The sequence below is a fragment of the Danio aesculapii genome, chromosome 9 (genome assembly GCF_903798145.1).
Source record: "Danio aesculapii chromosome 9, fDanAes4.1, whole genome shotgun sequence".
Classification (NCBI taxonomy): domain Eukaryota; kingdom Metazoa; phylum Chordata; class Actinopteri; order Cypriniformes; family Danionidae; genus Danio; species Danio aesculapii.
In genome coordinates, this window is record NC_079443.1 from 47,041,500 (window position 1) to 47,057,898 (window position 16,399).

General features: G+C 34.2%; 1 protein-coding gene across 2 annotated transcripts in view; it reads right to left on the minus strand.

Moving 5' to 3' along the window:
* Positions 1-16,399, minus strand: part of hdac4 (histone deacetylase 4) — a 431,285-nt gene that overhangs the window by 94,356 nt on the left and 320,530 nt on the right. For both annotated transcript variants that reach the window (XM_056465891.1, XM_056465892.1), the window contains 3 exons: positions 9,936-10,142; positions 5,347-5,533; positions 4,048-4,181 (listed from right to left, as the gene is read on the minus strand). In XM_056465891.1, coding sequence (XP_056321866.1) covers positions 4,048-4,181; positions 5,347-5,533; positions 9,936-10,142 — 528 coding nt within the window. The remainder of the gene's footprint in view (positions 1-4,047; positions 4,182-5,346; positions 5,534-9,935; positions 10,143-16,399) is intronic.

Genomic DNA, 16,399 nt, shown 5'->3' on the forward strand with positions numbered 1-16,399 from the left:
TCAGTGGAGGTGACACCTGCAACAGGACGTACTACATCTCGGATTTAACAGCAGGGCCAGTTAAAGAGGGGCCCGCGGGGGTCCGGTGCAGGCTGGCGGCAGCTTAAAACAACCCTACACTCTTTAAGGGCCCCCCTGCTGTAGATTAGGGGGTATTAAGAGGCATGACTTCCTTTAATTGAGGCCCAATTCACTGTTTCCATCTCCCAGAACAATAAACATCCCCACCAAGGAGCGCATGCGGGCGAGAGCGGGTGGGTGGGTGCGCCATTGTCGTGCTTGTTTACTTGTTTGTTTGGAGGAAAACAGAGACTGCAGCTACGCGACTGACTCTAACAGGCCTGACGCAATGGAGCCAGCGTGGCAGGAGAGATTAGATCCAGCGAGGACCATTAAGGCGGCAGTGATCAGCGCTCCAGATGATAACAGAGCTCAGGAATTGCCCTCAGCAGGTGGAAGACAAGATAAGCAGGCACAGACGGGGATTCTGGGCTGGTTTTGGGGAGGAAAAGGGTTTTTTTGAGTTTGCGAAGTAAAATGAAGTGGAATCATTTTATCTTTTTTATTCATTTTGTCTTGAAGCATGTCTAGTTTGCACAGAATGAAAATTTGCTGCAGATGCAGGTGACAACATATTTTTAGCATGGTCTTTTTTTTCTTAAAGCGGTGGCTCAGTGGTTAGCACTGTCACCTGACAGCAAGAAGGTTGCTGGTTTGAGTCCTGGGGGGCTGGGTCAGTTGGCATTTCACTGTGGAGTTAGCATGTTCTCCTCGTATTGGAATGGGTTTCCTATGCTTCGGTGTTCCTAACAGTCTTAACACATGTGCTAATTGAATAAACTAAATTGGCCATAGTCTATAGGTGTTTCCTAGAACTGGGTTGCAGCTAGAAGGGCATCCACTGTGTAAAACATATGCTGGATAGGTTGGCGGTTCATTCTGCTGTGGTGACCCCTGAAGAATAAAGGGACTAACCTGAAGGAAAATAAATTAATGAAAATCAAACAAGCTTTCACTTTTGGAGTCAAAATCCGATGTGTTGCAGACTTAAGTTGCAAAATTTTGACTTGAGATTGCTTGACAAACAATCAAAAAAGACTTGACTTCAGTCAGACTATTTGTGCCCTCAAGTTTCCACTGGAACAATAGCTTTTCCTACTTTGGGTTTTTATCTTACTAGTCCAAATATCAAACAATTCTTAAATCAAGAAGCATTTTCCAGACAAGTAAAACATATTGGGCTCTATTTAACGATCTAGACGCAAGGTCTAAAGCGCATGGCACAAAAGCATTAAGGGCATGTCCATTAGCATTAAGGGCTATTCTAAGGACAGTGCCACTACAGATTGTTTACGTTTGCTGTGAGTAATCATTTCAGAACGCAGGATAGTGAAAGTGTCACGGGTGGATGATGTCAAAGTCCAGGAGAGTTTTCTTCCATGTTTGTTGCATCTTCATTGTCGTTCAGTCTGACTTCATTACAGCTGAGACCTTACAGTGTGACATGCGAGCCATATTCGTGCAGCAGCTGACAGGCCACAATAGTTTCGAATTATTTAAAAAATAATAATAATAATAAAAAAATAAATGTAAAAAATGCACCATGTAAGCCAGCCTTTACTCCCAGCTCTGGTCAAAAGACATGTATAGGCAAATTAAAATAAATACCTGTGGCTACTGATGATACACTGAGGTCTTATACAACACAATATAATACAATGCACATTTTATTTCTATAGCACATCTAAAAAAACTGCTATTGACCAAAGTGCTTTCCAGCATAACTTTATAAAATCACACAGACAAAAATTCACCAAAATTCCACAATAATTCAACATTAAAAACCTGATCTCTTCAATCGACTCTGAAAGCTTAACTAAAAAGTTACAATTTCAATCAAGACTTAAAATCATCAACAGTTGTGGACAATTGAATATTTATTTTACATTATATGTATAATGTGTATTATAAAGCAAAATAATGCATCCAAACAACAAAATAAACATTATTACTTTTTAACAAATAAACAAAATGCAGTGCTTTTTCTGTGTGGAGTTTTGAGCACTCATACATATTTGATGTTGTTAAATTGATAGTGGCAACATTTTACAACTCTTTACAATAATAAAAATAAAAATGCTGCTTCTTTGACTGATCTCAGATCCTGCTAAAAAGGTTTTAGTTCACCCAAAAATACATATCCTATCAACATTTACTCTCCTTTATGAGTTTCTTTCTTCTGCTGATCACAAAAGAAGATATTTTGAAAAATGTTGGAAACCTGTAACCATTAAATTTGAATGATCTGTTTTTCCTACTACAGAAGTCAATGGCTACAGCTTTCCCAACAAACACACAACGTTGGCTCAACGTAACAATCTTCCTACAACGTTGTACCAACCTTGTAAAAAGGCTGAGGATCTACGTTGCTGCTCAAGGTTGTCACAACGGTGTCATAATGTTGCCATTTAAACGGCCGTTGGTTTAAGTTGTACTTAGGCGGCATTGACAACCACTGTACAACATTTACTCATCATCAATAAATCAGTTTAAATTTCAACAGACTCTTCTTTGTCTCATTCAACAACCGAGGAGACGTGAGTATTGCTTTATTTCTTCTTGCTAAATAAATCATCAGTGGTCATTTGTGTAGTCTTGCTGTGTCAAGCTCTGATCTGTCCTCTTGTTCACTGCCTATTTTGACTTGTGGCTGTTGTGGATCCATCTCGGATACTGGATTCTCTGTTGGATTTCTTTCTCTGACTGCTTTCTCTGCACCAACTACTGGTCTCTGGCTGCACTCCCTGGTCTGCTCTATTCTCCAGTCCAGAGCTTTAATAGAGTGTCTGCATTTTAATATATTTACATTTATTTATTTATTTATTAATTTATTCATTCATTCATTTATTCATTCGTTCATTCATTCATTCATTCATTCATTCATTCATTCATTCATTCATTCATTCATTCATTCATTCATTCATTCATTTATTTATTTATTTATACTTTCTTGTTTACTTTTCTTGTTTGTTTACCTTCTCAACTGACATTTTAATTTAGCCTACCCTTTGAGTTTAATAATGTATAGTTATTTATTTAATATAATCTAAACTTTATTTTATACTGTTTTCTTATAATTAGATGTGTACTGCTTGTATGAAATGTTGTGAAATATATAATAAAAAAAGTTTGATGATATTAATTTGTGTGGCATTTTTATACTTCAAAGCTTCCACATGCAGTTGTTAAATTAAAAAAGGAAAAATGAATGAACAATATTTAATATTAAGCAACACTGGAAAATTATTACTGCTTATCCTGTATTTTAGGCAGTATTGATAAACTGCCAGGAAAACAAGCATTCAAACATGTAGTAAGAACGTCGTCTCACGGTTGCTTAATGTCACTTGACAACGTTGCTACAGCCTTCTCACATCTTACATTTCTACGTTGTAACAATGTAGCGAACACGCAAGTGGCGACGTCACCTTTGAAAAAATGCAATATTGTGCAGACATTGCTACAACGTAAATGTGTTTGTTGGGTTTCAGCATTCTTTTAAATATCTTCTTTTGGGTTCAACAGCATAAAGAAACTCATTAAAGTTTACAAACACTTGAGGGTGCTTAAATAATGTTCATTTTTGGGTGAACAGTCCCTTTAAGTGATGTTGTCATTAAAAAAAAGCAAAGCAAAAAAAGGAGGAAATAAAGTATATATACTTTTTTCATTTTAATTTTAGTGAGCGATCTTTAGACTTTTGCAGTGTCTCCTCTTTTCTAATGTGAAAGTTGTCTGCCTCCTTTTCTCTCTCATCCTGGTTTTTCCTCGAATGCACTTGAATAAATCTCACACTCCTTTTTTCTTTGAGTAAAAGGCTTTGGTTTATTCATAAAGTTTCATCAACGTGGCTGTGTTTGTGATGGCTCGACAGCGCCCTCTACAGACTAAAACGTTCTTAATCTCACTACAGTGACCAGCTGTCACCAGTTTAGTGCAGAAAGATCAAATCAAGCAAGCATTAATACATGCAACACTGAGTATTACCTCACACTGTCCACGCAGGCCTGTTTCCTGCAGTCGTGACCAGATGCTCTGTATGCGTCCGGCATGCTCCGGGTGGATGTTACTGTTTCCACACATGCACTGGTGTTTCTGCATCAGTGTGTCGTACACCAGACCTGTACAGAGACAAATACACATTTTCAAGTCAGCATGAAGTCAAAGTTCTTATTTTTCTAGCCATATGACTGGTTTTGTGGTCCAGAGTCACATATGACAGCAATGCACCTGAGCATTTAATCCAGTATCTGTGATAAAATTGGTTTCTGTTTGCAGAGCTGCATTTTAAAAAATCTAAATCAAAATACCATTTCTTAAGGATACAGGTTTGGAACATTCATTCATTTTCCTTCAGTTTAGTCCCTTTATTAATCAAGGTTCACCATGGCGGAATGAACCGCCAACTTATCCAGCATATGTTTTACACAGTGGATGCTCTTCCAGGTGCAACCCAGCACTGGGAAACACCCATACACTTACATTCACACACTACGGCCAATTTACCAGCGACCAGTTCCCTTCTTGCTGTGAGATGACAGTGCTAACCACTGAGACACCGGGCTGCCCAGGTTTGTAACATGGTGAACAAATGATTGAATTTTCATTTTGGGGTGGACTGTCTCTTTAAAGCTGACAATAATACAATAATAAACACTTTTGAGCTCATTGACTTTTTTGTCCATTTAATAAAAGCTGAATTGGAATTTTTTTGAATTCTTCAAAATATCTTCTTGTACATTTTTAAAAAGCAATACTACACACGAAGTAAATGCCTATAAAATAATACTATAAGATAACAAATTAAAAACTAAATTAAATAAAAACAAATAAAACAAAAGTAAATAAAACAAAAATAATTATTATAGAGTACAAAAATTTTCAAATACATATAAAATATATATATTTTTAAAAAAGCTAATATTTCAACCAAATATATTTCAAAAAGTATTTTAAAGTTTGAAGTTTGAATTTGCATAAAGTAAATTACTGTAATAATATCAAATTAAATTAAAGCAATAAAAAATAAAAAAAATAAAAATAAAATAAAATAAAAAATGAATAAACAAAAATAAATAAATAAAATAAAATAATAAATGAAATAAATAAATTAATAAAAAAAAAAAAAAAAAAAAAAACGAATAAAAAAAATAAATAATAAAAAAAATAAATTAATTAATTAATTCAACAACAATAAAAAATAAAATAAAACAATTACCCATATGTTTTGTGGTTTAGGGTCACATATGAAAGCAATGCAATAGAGCATCTAATCGAGTGACTGACCGGTAGTAAAGCGTGGTTTGGCTGGAGGTTCCTGCACCACGATGGGAAAGGTGGCGGAGGCCGGGGATGATTGTGCTCTGGAAAGAGGCCGATGGACTGGAAAAGACACGGACAGTCCGGCCGCCTCCATGGATGCTTGATAGTTCCTCAGCTGATGGATCCTCTGCTGCTCCAATAGGAGAGCTTGCTGCTCACAGAGAGAGAGAGAGGGGGGGGGGGGGGGGGGGGGAATTATTACCTTTCGGTAAATTAAAGTTTGGAAGAAGATTTGTAAAAAATTTAACAGCTAAGCATTAAATCAATGTTCTTAATACAGAGGAACATCAAATGTTATTAGCCATTATGTAGTTACACATCTAACCAGCAGATGGCACTCAATGCACTGCAAAACACCAGAAAGGACAACAGAGTTGTGAAAATTCTAAGTGATTCCAAACAGTTTTACAGGATTGCCCTAGGACAAGAATGGCTGTTCAATAGTTTTAGGACAACTTTGATGAAAGGTGATGATCCACTTCAAATGCTGACTACTGTATTTGTAGAGAATGCTTCACATTTCAACAAATCAAGGACAAAGGCTTCACTTATTATGCATTTAAATGAGATTTAGACTATTTAAAACATTAGAAATTGTGGCTTCTAAGACAGTAAGTACAGATGAAGGCAAAGTTATTAGCGATCTTGTTTAAATTTGAAACAAAAGTGCTGCTTTATGATTTTTCCAACACATTTGAAACAACAATTTGAACTCATTTCTAATAACTTATTTCTTTCGTCTTTGCCATAGTGACAGTACATAATCTTTTACTACGAATTTTGCAATATTCCTAAAGGACTTTGGGTTTATTCTGTACACTCCAAAAAACAATACTGCTGCTGCTTGTTCAAACTACTTGTTTAAAATAAGCTGAAACAACACAATTCTTGTATTTGGCTAATTTTCTTCTTTAATATTCAGTCCATTAAAACTTGTAAACCGTTAAGTTAACTTAAACGTTTTGTGTTAGAACAACATGAAGGAATTGTGTTGGTCCAATTACCTGGTTAGGGGATTTGCAGTTCCCAGAATGCTTTTTGAAATAAGAGAAAGAAATACTGACATTAAAGTAATCTTGGGTGTTTAAAGTTAATAGAAACACTTGTTAGAGTTTAATCTTCACTTTAGTTTGAAGATTTAGAAGATTTTCATGTAATGCTTTGAGTTTTGAGATCACCTTGCAGAAGCACCCATGCTTTGGGTGTTGGCAGCTTAATTACAAACATGTAACAATAACTTTCCTAAAATGAGTTCTGAGATCAGTCTCAATCAACTGTATATTAAACTTGTGAAACATGCTTAAAATGTCTCTTAGTTCATTTAGGATAGCGGCAAATAAAACTAAGAAACTTTTAAATGTACCACACATAATGGACATACATGATATTATCAGACCTTTGAGTTTAAGTTAAATAAAAATGTTAATGTATTTAAACTTTTAATTGATAAAATCATGTTGGACCAACTCAATTGCATTTAATTGTGTAAATATTTTTTTAGTTGGTGCTAAACACATTTATTGGATGGAAATCCTGCCCTCAATTAAATTGAGTTCATCCAATGAGCTACTTTTTGAGCGTAGCCAATCAAAAACCCAATTTCTTAAGGGTCTAATAACATTTACCTTTAAAATAATGATAGTTTTTATTTATTTATTAAAAACTGCTTTTATTCCAGTAAAACAGTTAAATATATGAGACTTTCTCCAAAAGAAAAAAATATATGTAGGAAATGCTATACTGTGAAAATGTCCTTGAAATATTAGATTTGGCTGATAATTTTGCCTTCAAATTTATATGAAAGTTTTATTTATAACAAAATGAAAATAAAATAGATACATGCAGGCGAAGGCAGAATTATTAGGCAGAAAAACTGCTTTTAAAAACTGCTTTTATTCTAGCTGAAATAAAACAAATAAGACTTTCTCCAGAAGAAAAATATTATCAGACATACTGTGAAAATTTGCTTTCTCTGTTAAACATCATTTGGGAAATATAAAAAAATGAAAGGGGGTTTAATAATTCTGATTGTAACTGAATACACAACATTAAATTTTTTTACATACAATTACTGAAGGCAAAAGCAAATGCGGCACGATCAAACAAACTAATAGTAAACTATTTGTGTAAACACTGCTGTTTGGTTAGCCATTTTTTAAGAACACTACTAAAAATATTTATATTACTTTCTAATGTTAGGCTAACAGATAAAGCAATCCACAATTTGGCTCCTTTAACAGAGGAAACAGATTGACCAAATGAGGTCTTACACTTTGGCACTAGATAGTCATCATTAGCAGTCGCTAGTGTGACTCTGTGAGAAGTTGATGCCCACTGATTAGATCTGAAAACACCATTGGAACGTGATTATTTAAACATTTAAAAACCAATTTAAGATAATTTAATTTAATAAGACTATCAAAACATCACAATGATGCCATCGCATAGGCTTTAAGTCCATAAATTTAACTGCTTGTCTATATATCAAGTCAATAGGCTTAAATGTAGTTGAAGAGGTTTGTGATGTAGTTCAATACGTCAAGTGAGAGAATATCATTGTGTGTATGTATAATTTTGAAGTTTGATATGTTAAAAATCTTCTAATAAAACCAAAAGAGTTTAGACTTGGCTTAACCTTCTTATATTTTTAACATGACCATCAAATTTCAAATAAAAAGTCTATGCCAAGATACTTAAATTCATTCACTTCTTCAATAACTTTATTTTTAATCAGCACCTCAAAGTGGCTTTTGGTGATGTAGAAATATTGAATAATTACATCTGGGTTTAATTATTTAAATTCCTCAAGAAATATGCATAAAAGGTTTTGTAAGAATTTAAAATGTTTTTGACAGAAGTCTCCAATAATTACCAAGGTCGTGTACTTCACTTCACTTCACTTTGATAAATGTAATGCAAATGTTGCTAAATAAAAGCATGACTTTTGTTCCAAAACTCACAACTTTCCCGCCCCAAACATTTTAATGTCAATTCCTATTTTAATATCGACTTAAAAAAAACAAGACATGATGTAATGGCACCTTGGTAGCGGGTCTAAAGCCTCAGGAAGGACGTTCACACATAAACACAGCCTGTTAATTGGCAGAGAGCTGCAGTTTTGGACAGCGCTTTATTCAGCTGATGAATATTTCAGTTTGATTGCAGGAACATGCAGTGGGTTTCAAACCCCTGCTGCCCATTAAGAAGAAAAAGAGCTGGACTTAAATGATCTCGTCAAGCACAAGTGCCCACCTCCTGTTCACTTTAAAAAGCAGCGATTAAACGTTAAGCACACCGACTTTACAGGAGCTGCACAAATAAACTCACATTGAGCTTTTCATGCTGATAAAAGACTGCATTTATTCATCTATTCTTGATGAAATCGGCATGTTAAGCCACGGTCACACTAGAGTTTGAGCATGCTAAATTAGGTGGGATTAAACAAGATGATCAAACTATTAAAATGTGAGTGACTGCTCCATATTTGAAATTTCTGTGCAAAGAGTTCATGTTTTAATCTTTGGTTGATCTCAAGCAGTCACGTGATGCAAGTTCGCAGGTCAGAGTTCATCAAGCTTGAACTTTGCAACGCATCAAACTGCGAAACCTGTCGCAAGAGCTTGCGTTTCTGGTTTGCCCCATTCGCATGCATTTGAATGGAAGTCTATAGGGTGAAAAGTCCAGTGTGACCGCGGCTTCACTGTTCGCAGAGCTGTGCATAGCTTTGACAAAAAAAAAAAACTTAAAATGTTTAGTTTTTATTGTATTATTGCCAGCTTTAAAGAGACAGCCCATTTGTTCTCCTTCACCTATGTTCCAAACCTGTATCCTTTTCTTGAGAGAGAATATTTTGATAAAAGTTAATAAACAGTTTTGAGCACATTGAGTTTTTTTGTCCATTTAATAAAAGCCGAATGGAAATTTGAAACTCCTTAAATATACTTGTGTGTTTTTAGAAAGCCAAGTTTGAAATGACATGAAGTAAACGTCTATTAAATAATAAAAAAAAAGATAAGAATAAAAAGACAAACGAATAAAAACATAAAATTCTGGCTAAAATATTATAATTTACAAAAAAAAAAAAAAGATAAAATATAGCTAATTTCAGCCAAAATATATTTCAAATGAAGTAAAAATGTAAATGCCTATAAAATAAAATAAGGAAAAAAATCAATAATGGCTTAAATAGCACAAAATTACAAAGAATTTTAATTAAATATATAAAAATATCTAATATATTAAAATATTATAATAATAATTTAAACCACAATATATTTCAAAATGTATTTCAGAGTTTGAAGTTTAAAGTAAATTACTATAATAGTAAAAATTGTAATATTATAGATTTAACTATTTAAAGATGCATGTCTCCATCTCTGTTGAGTTAGGACCAATGTTGGTGGGTTCAATTAAAGTTGATTACAGTAGCCTGCTGCTGCCCCCTTCTGGTGCTCCCTGGTTTAGTCAGTTTTCAATCATTCCCATTGAAAGAAACACACTTCACTGTGCATTTGACTGGTGTGTTTGTGTGTGTGATGTAAATAGAGTTTCACCTGTCTGAAGAGCAGCTCCTCCTCCGCTTGTCTCTCTCTCTGCTGAAAGTCTTCATCCTGCTCATCCGGAGGCTCTTGTTTAATGGTGACCCCATGAGGAAGAGGGTCTGCCGGGTCTCCCAGCCCCTGGTGCTCCCTCAGCTCCTCTTCTGTCTCCTCCGGGTGGCTCTCGTGCTGTCGGTTCGGCTCGCTCGGTTTCACCATCATCTGAAAGGGAAACAAATGACAAACTCATCATCGGTTTATTTCAACAAGTATATTGCTGTAGGTAAAAATGTATTGCTTCAGTGGAGCGTACCATGGTTTAGATGGTACAATGAAATTCAACAAAGTTAACATTACCCTTATGCTGTTTTATTACAACCATGCAAAACGTCTGGGTCCTATTTTTCTTTCTGGAACTTTAATACTGTCATTTAATCATAGCTTATGAAGACTTTTATACATTTATGCTTTATTAAATCCTGTTATTTTAAATTCTGTTATTCCTTTAATCCTGTACTCTATAACAGAGATGCTCAAACAAGGGCCCACAGGCCAAAGTTGGCCCATGGTAACCTTTGATTTGGCTCACCATCCCATCTGAGAAGGGAGGGAAAATGATGGGGATGGTTTAAAGATTGTCATTTTAAATTTAATATAACCTTTTATTTGTTTGTTTAATCGTTAAGCTACAATAAATCTATCTGAAATTAAAAGTTTCAATTTAAATGCTGTAATTTAGTTTATAATGTACATAAGATCACCCGTCTGATAGAGGACAATGCAGAGACTTTGGTGAGGGAATCAAGGCAAAGACAGCTTCTGCTTGACTAGTGTATTGAGCATTGAACTCCACTGTGCCATAAATGTGATTGTTTATATTTTCATTTAAGCATTAAGCTATATTAATAAAAAAAGTTATACTGAATTAGTTAAAATGATTCAAAGAGATGTTTTCTATTTATCCACACTGAACTGAGCTCAACTGAACTGAACTTAAACACTACAAACTGAACTACACTGTTCCTATTTACTGTGACCTTTTATGTGATGCTGCTTTGACACAATCTACATTGTATAAGCGCTATACAAATAAAGGTGAATTGAATTGAATTGAATATTTTGAAATATTTTAAAATATATTAGAAAATTTTAAAGTTAAAATTAACTTTAATGTAAAACACTTTGATATCTTTATATTCGGCCCACAGCTCTCAATGTTATTTAGTTTTTGGCCCTTCATATGAAAAAGTTTGTAAAACATTTAAGATATTATATGAATGAAATTTATTATCTAACACATTATATTTAAGAATTCAGAAATAAATATTTGATGTATTGACATTTTGTTTGCAATGCTGTTGATTCAATTTAGAATAACTTAATGTTATTTATACCAATGTATTATAAACTGTATCATCAAAATAAACAAGACAAGTTTTTGTTAATAGCTTTAGTGTCGCTAACTACTTTATATAAAAGCATAAGCCAAACCATCAACGTGAAATATAATTTTTCTTATTTACTTTAATAATAAATAAATAAAAAATAAAATATAACCAACATTATATAACTACATCCTCCTTTAAATATATGCTATATTTAAAACATTATATGAAATAATTTTAAATAAAAATCCAAAATCAATCAGGGATAGCTTAAATAATGTGTCGGTGCTCTATGGGTAAGGGATTCATCAGAATAAACAGCAAAAAATCAGTCAAAGTCACTCGAAAAATGTAGAAAAAATATTGAAAAGCCTTTATTCACATAGCTAATGCTTAAAAAAACAACACATTTCAGCAAAGATAGTTATAAGCAATCTGATGTTTTGACATTTTTGTGCAAAACCGCTGATTCAATTTAGAACAACAACGTTATTTGTTCATGACAATATATTGCATACTATTTCATCGGATTAAACAATACTAGTTTTTGTTAATAGTTAATATTAATTTAATCATTTTAAATAATTTAAATAATAATCTAATAATTTTAAACACAAGCCAAATCATCAACATGGAATATTATTGCTCTTAATAAATAGATAGATAGATAAATAGATAGATAGACAGACAGACAGACAGACAGACAGACAGACAGACAGACAGACAGACAGACAGACAGACAAATAAATAAATAAATATAGAATTAAAGTTACAGCCTTATTTGCCTGACACACACTTTTGAGATCTTGTATTCAATGAAGAACAGAAAACTGAGGGTGCCAAGGGTCTCCAGGTGTGTGTTTGGGAACCACCAACATTTATGTACCATTTATGTACTGCGGCAACAAACAATATTGTAATACCACATACATTATAATACACTTTACTATACGAATCAAAAACACTATAGAATTTACAATAAACTACTGTTTCTTTCATATTGGTTATGTTTGTACATGTACACAACAGTTAATCCTGGATCTGTAAAACTGCATTTCTGGACATTAAGACAATAGCAGCACAACTCAAACAGGCTCTGCTCCCTCGGGTGAACATTATTTACAATCGAGATACTGTGACGTCTTTGTTCCCAGAAGAAAACTACAGTCGTGGTGTTTGAGGGAGTTCCAAAACACTGTGTACTGACATACCCAATAACTGTCTCTGGAGTGACTGTCCTTTGTAACTTTGCATCTTTTTCAAGCTCAAACAGAAGGAAATGCGCACGAACCAAAGCTTTAAGTATAACAGGCATAACACAGGACCTCTTTAAATAATATTCCTGGAACAACAGGAACAAAAGAAACTGTCCTCCCGGCTTAAGTTCTCGCTGTGACAGCTGTCTAACCCTATCACTGTGGCAATGACATCTCTAGCCCCTCCCCACGCACGCACACACACACACACATACTGGAGTCTGTTATAAACACAGCCCCCTGGCACTGTGCCGAGGGAACATAATTGACGTCAGAGCGCTCAGCAATTGCCTCATCCCTGTTCATTCCAAACAAGCTTTTCTTTTCTCTTTTTTTTCCATATTCTGCTCTTTGTTTTTCTCCACGTACTCGCTATCTCCCAATCTCTCCCTGCAGCTTAGTGAACATACCGCATGCTTATATCAGGTGAATTACACTTGACATTTCATTAGCTATGTTTACATCTACCTGTTTTTTACAGTGCATCAGGAAAGTATTCATAGTGCTTCACTTCTTCCACACTTTTTTATGTTACAGCCTTATTCCAAAATGGATTAAATTCATTTATTTCCTCTAAATTCTACACACAATACCCCATAATGACAATGTGAAAAAAGACTTGTTGAAATTGTTGCAAATTTATTTAAAATTAAAACCTGAAAAATCACATGTACAGAAGTATTCACAGTCTTTGTTTAATACTTTGTTGATGCAGTTTTGGCAGCAATTACAGCCTCAAGTCTTTTTGAATATGATGCCACAAGCTTGGCACACCTGTCTTTGGGAATTTTTGCCCATTCCTCTTTGCAGTTCCACTTAAGCTCTGAAAGATTGGATGGGAAGCGACGGTGTACAGTCATTTTCAGATCTCTCCAGAGATGTTGAATATGATTTAGATCTGGGCTCTGGCTGGGCCACTCAAGGGGATATTCACCGAGTTGTTGTGAAGCCACTCCATTGATATTTTGGCGGTGTGCTTTGGGTCATTGTCCTGCAGGAAGATGAACCATCACCCCAGTCTGAGGTCAAGAGCACTCTGAAGCAGGTTTTCATTCAGGATGTCTCTGTACATTGCTGCATTCATCTTTCCCTTTATCCTGACTAGTCTTCCAGTTCCTGCTGCTAGAAACATCCCCACAGCATGATGCTGCCACCACCATGCTTCACTGTTGGGATAGTATTAGCCTGGTGATGAGCGGTGCCTGGTTTTCCCCAAACATAATGCCTAGCATTCACTTCAAAGAGTTCAATGTTAGTCTCATCAGACCAGAGAATTTTGTTTCTTATGGTCTGAGAGTCCTTCAGATGCCTTTTGGCAAATTCCAGGCAGGGAGTGGCTTCCATCTGCCCACTCTACCATACAGGCCTGATTGGTGGATTGCTGCACAGATGGTTGTCCTTCTGTAAGGTTCTCCTCTCTCCACAGAAGAACGCTGGAGCTCAGACAGAATGACCATCTGGTTTTTGATCACCTCCCTGACTAAGGCCCTTCTCCTCCGATCACTCAGCTTAGATGGCCGGCCAGCTCTAGGAAGAGTCCTGGTGGTTCCAAACATCTTCCACTTATGGATTATGGAGGCTACCATGCTCACTGGAACTTTCAGAGCAACAGAAATGTTTCTATAACCTTTACAGAACTTGTCTTGAGAAAATCCTGTCTCGGACAAATTCCTTTGTCTTCATGCTTGGTTCGTGCTTTGACATGCACTGTCAACTCTGGTACCTTATATAGGCAGGTGTATGCATTTTCAAATCATGTCCAATCAACTGAATTTACCACAGGTGAACTCTAATTAAGCCAATTAAACATCTCAAGAATGATCAGTGGAAACCGAATGTACCTGAGCTCAATTTAGAGCTTCACGACAAAGGCTGTGAATACTTCTGTACATGTGATTTTCCAGCTTTTTATTTGTAATAAATTTGCAACAATTTGAAAAAGTCCTTTTTCAGATTGCTTTCACATTGTGTTTAGAATTTTGAGCAAATAAATTAATCCATTTTGGAATAAGGCTGTTAACATAAAAAATGTGGAAAAAGTGAAGCGCTATGAATACTTTCTGGATGCACTGTATTGTTTAGAAACTATTGCTGCAGTGAATTATAGTAAAAATTAAGGAAAATAAATAATGAATAAATAAAATAAAAAGTATTTAGTAGTAGCAGTAATAATAATATTAATATTAATAATATTAATAATAATAATAATAATAAATTGCCTGACTAGATTGATTTAATTATTTTATTTATTTGTTTGTTTACTTCTTGTTTATAAACTATTGTTACAGTGAATCATAGAAAAAAATGAAATGTGTGAAAGTCATAATAATAATAATAATAATAATAATAATAATAATAATAATAATAATAATAATAATAATAATAAATACATGTCTAACTAGATTTGTGTATTTATGGTTTATGAACCATTGTTACACTGAATCATGGTAATAAATAAAAAATAAATGTATGAAAGTAATGATGATAATAATAATAATAAATAAAACAATAATAATAATAATAATAATAATAATAATAATAATAATAATAATAATAATAATAATAATAATAATAATAATAATAATTATAATAATTATAATAATAATAATTATAATAATTATAATAATAATAATAATAATAATGTTTTACATTTTTATTGCTTTGATACCTGAAAGCCTATTTCCATCTTGGAGCCATGTACATCTGCACTCAACATATTAACATATTTCCACATTTATTCCCCCTAAACATACTGCATAAATGCCAAAACAAAGTCCACAGATGTCATGCACTTGACCTATTTTCAGAAAGCCTCATGCATAGATTCACAACATTTGCTTTTTTCGCATGTCCCAGCGAACTCTTAAAACATAACCGAGTCCTATCTAAAACTGTATAAACGCTCGAGAAGCATTCAATTCCTCTGACATCTGCTGAGTTTGTCCCTGAAGGTGATCCACACCCAGTGATCTCACTTGGACATGTTTGTGTGCCGGGACAGATTAAGCCCATAACTAATCTATAATGCACATTTGTGATGTGGGTGGAGGAAGAGCAACAATCCCCAAAAAACACAGCAGGATAATGAATGAGCCAACACTCAATCAAACAGCTCGGTTATGGGACACTGCAAGCATAGTCACTTTTTTAAATGAACAAATCAAGCTCCAAGTTCATCCTGGAGCAAAAAGTTGGAAACGTTGATTAAAAATGCAAGGTTATGAATTACAATAGTTAAATATGTAATAGCATGCTTTATGTAATATAATAGTTTTCATAGGGTTATGAATTAAAAGGCTCTTTCATCTAAAAAGTATTAAAAACAATAATGAAAGTGTTTATTCTCCCTCTTGCGGTTTTAAACCTTCATGAGTTTTTTTCTTTTTCTGTTGAACACAAAAGAAGATATTTTGAAAAATGTCCACTCCCGTGGTAAAGAAAAAATAAATTACTATGGAAATCAACAAATCAAGCAGCTCTGAGAGGACTTCTGAAGTTCATCCTGGAGCAAATAGTTGGAAATGTTGATTAAAAATGGAAGATTTCAATTAGTTTATGAATTAAAGAGATGGGTCACCCCTAAAAAGTATAAATTTATTAGTAATCATTTACTCTCCCTCATTGGTTTTTAACCCTTTATGAGTTCTTTCTTCTGTTGAAGACAAAAGAAGATATTTTGAAGAATGCCAACTTCTATAATAGGGAAAAAAAATAATTACTATGGAAGTCAATGGATCTCAGCAACCAGCAACACTGCAAGCATTTTCCTCATAGAGATTTCACTTTTTTATGAAAGTTGATGGAACAAATCAAGCAGCTCTGAGACTTCTGAAGTTCC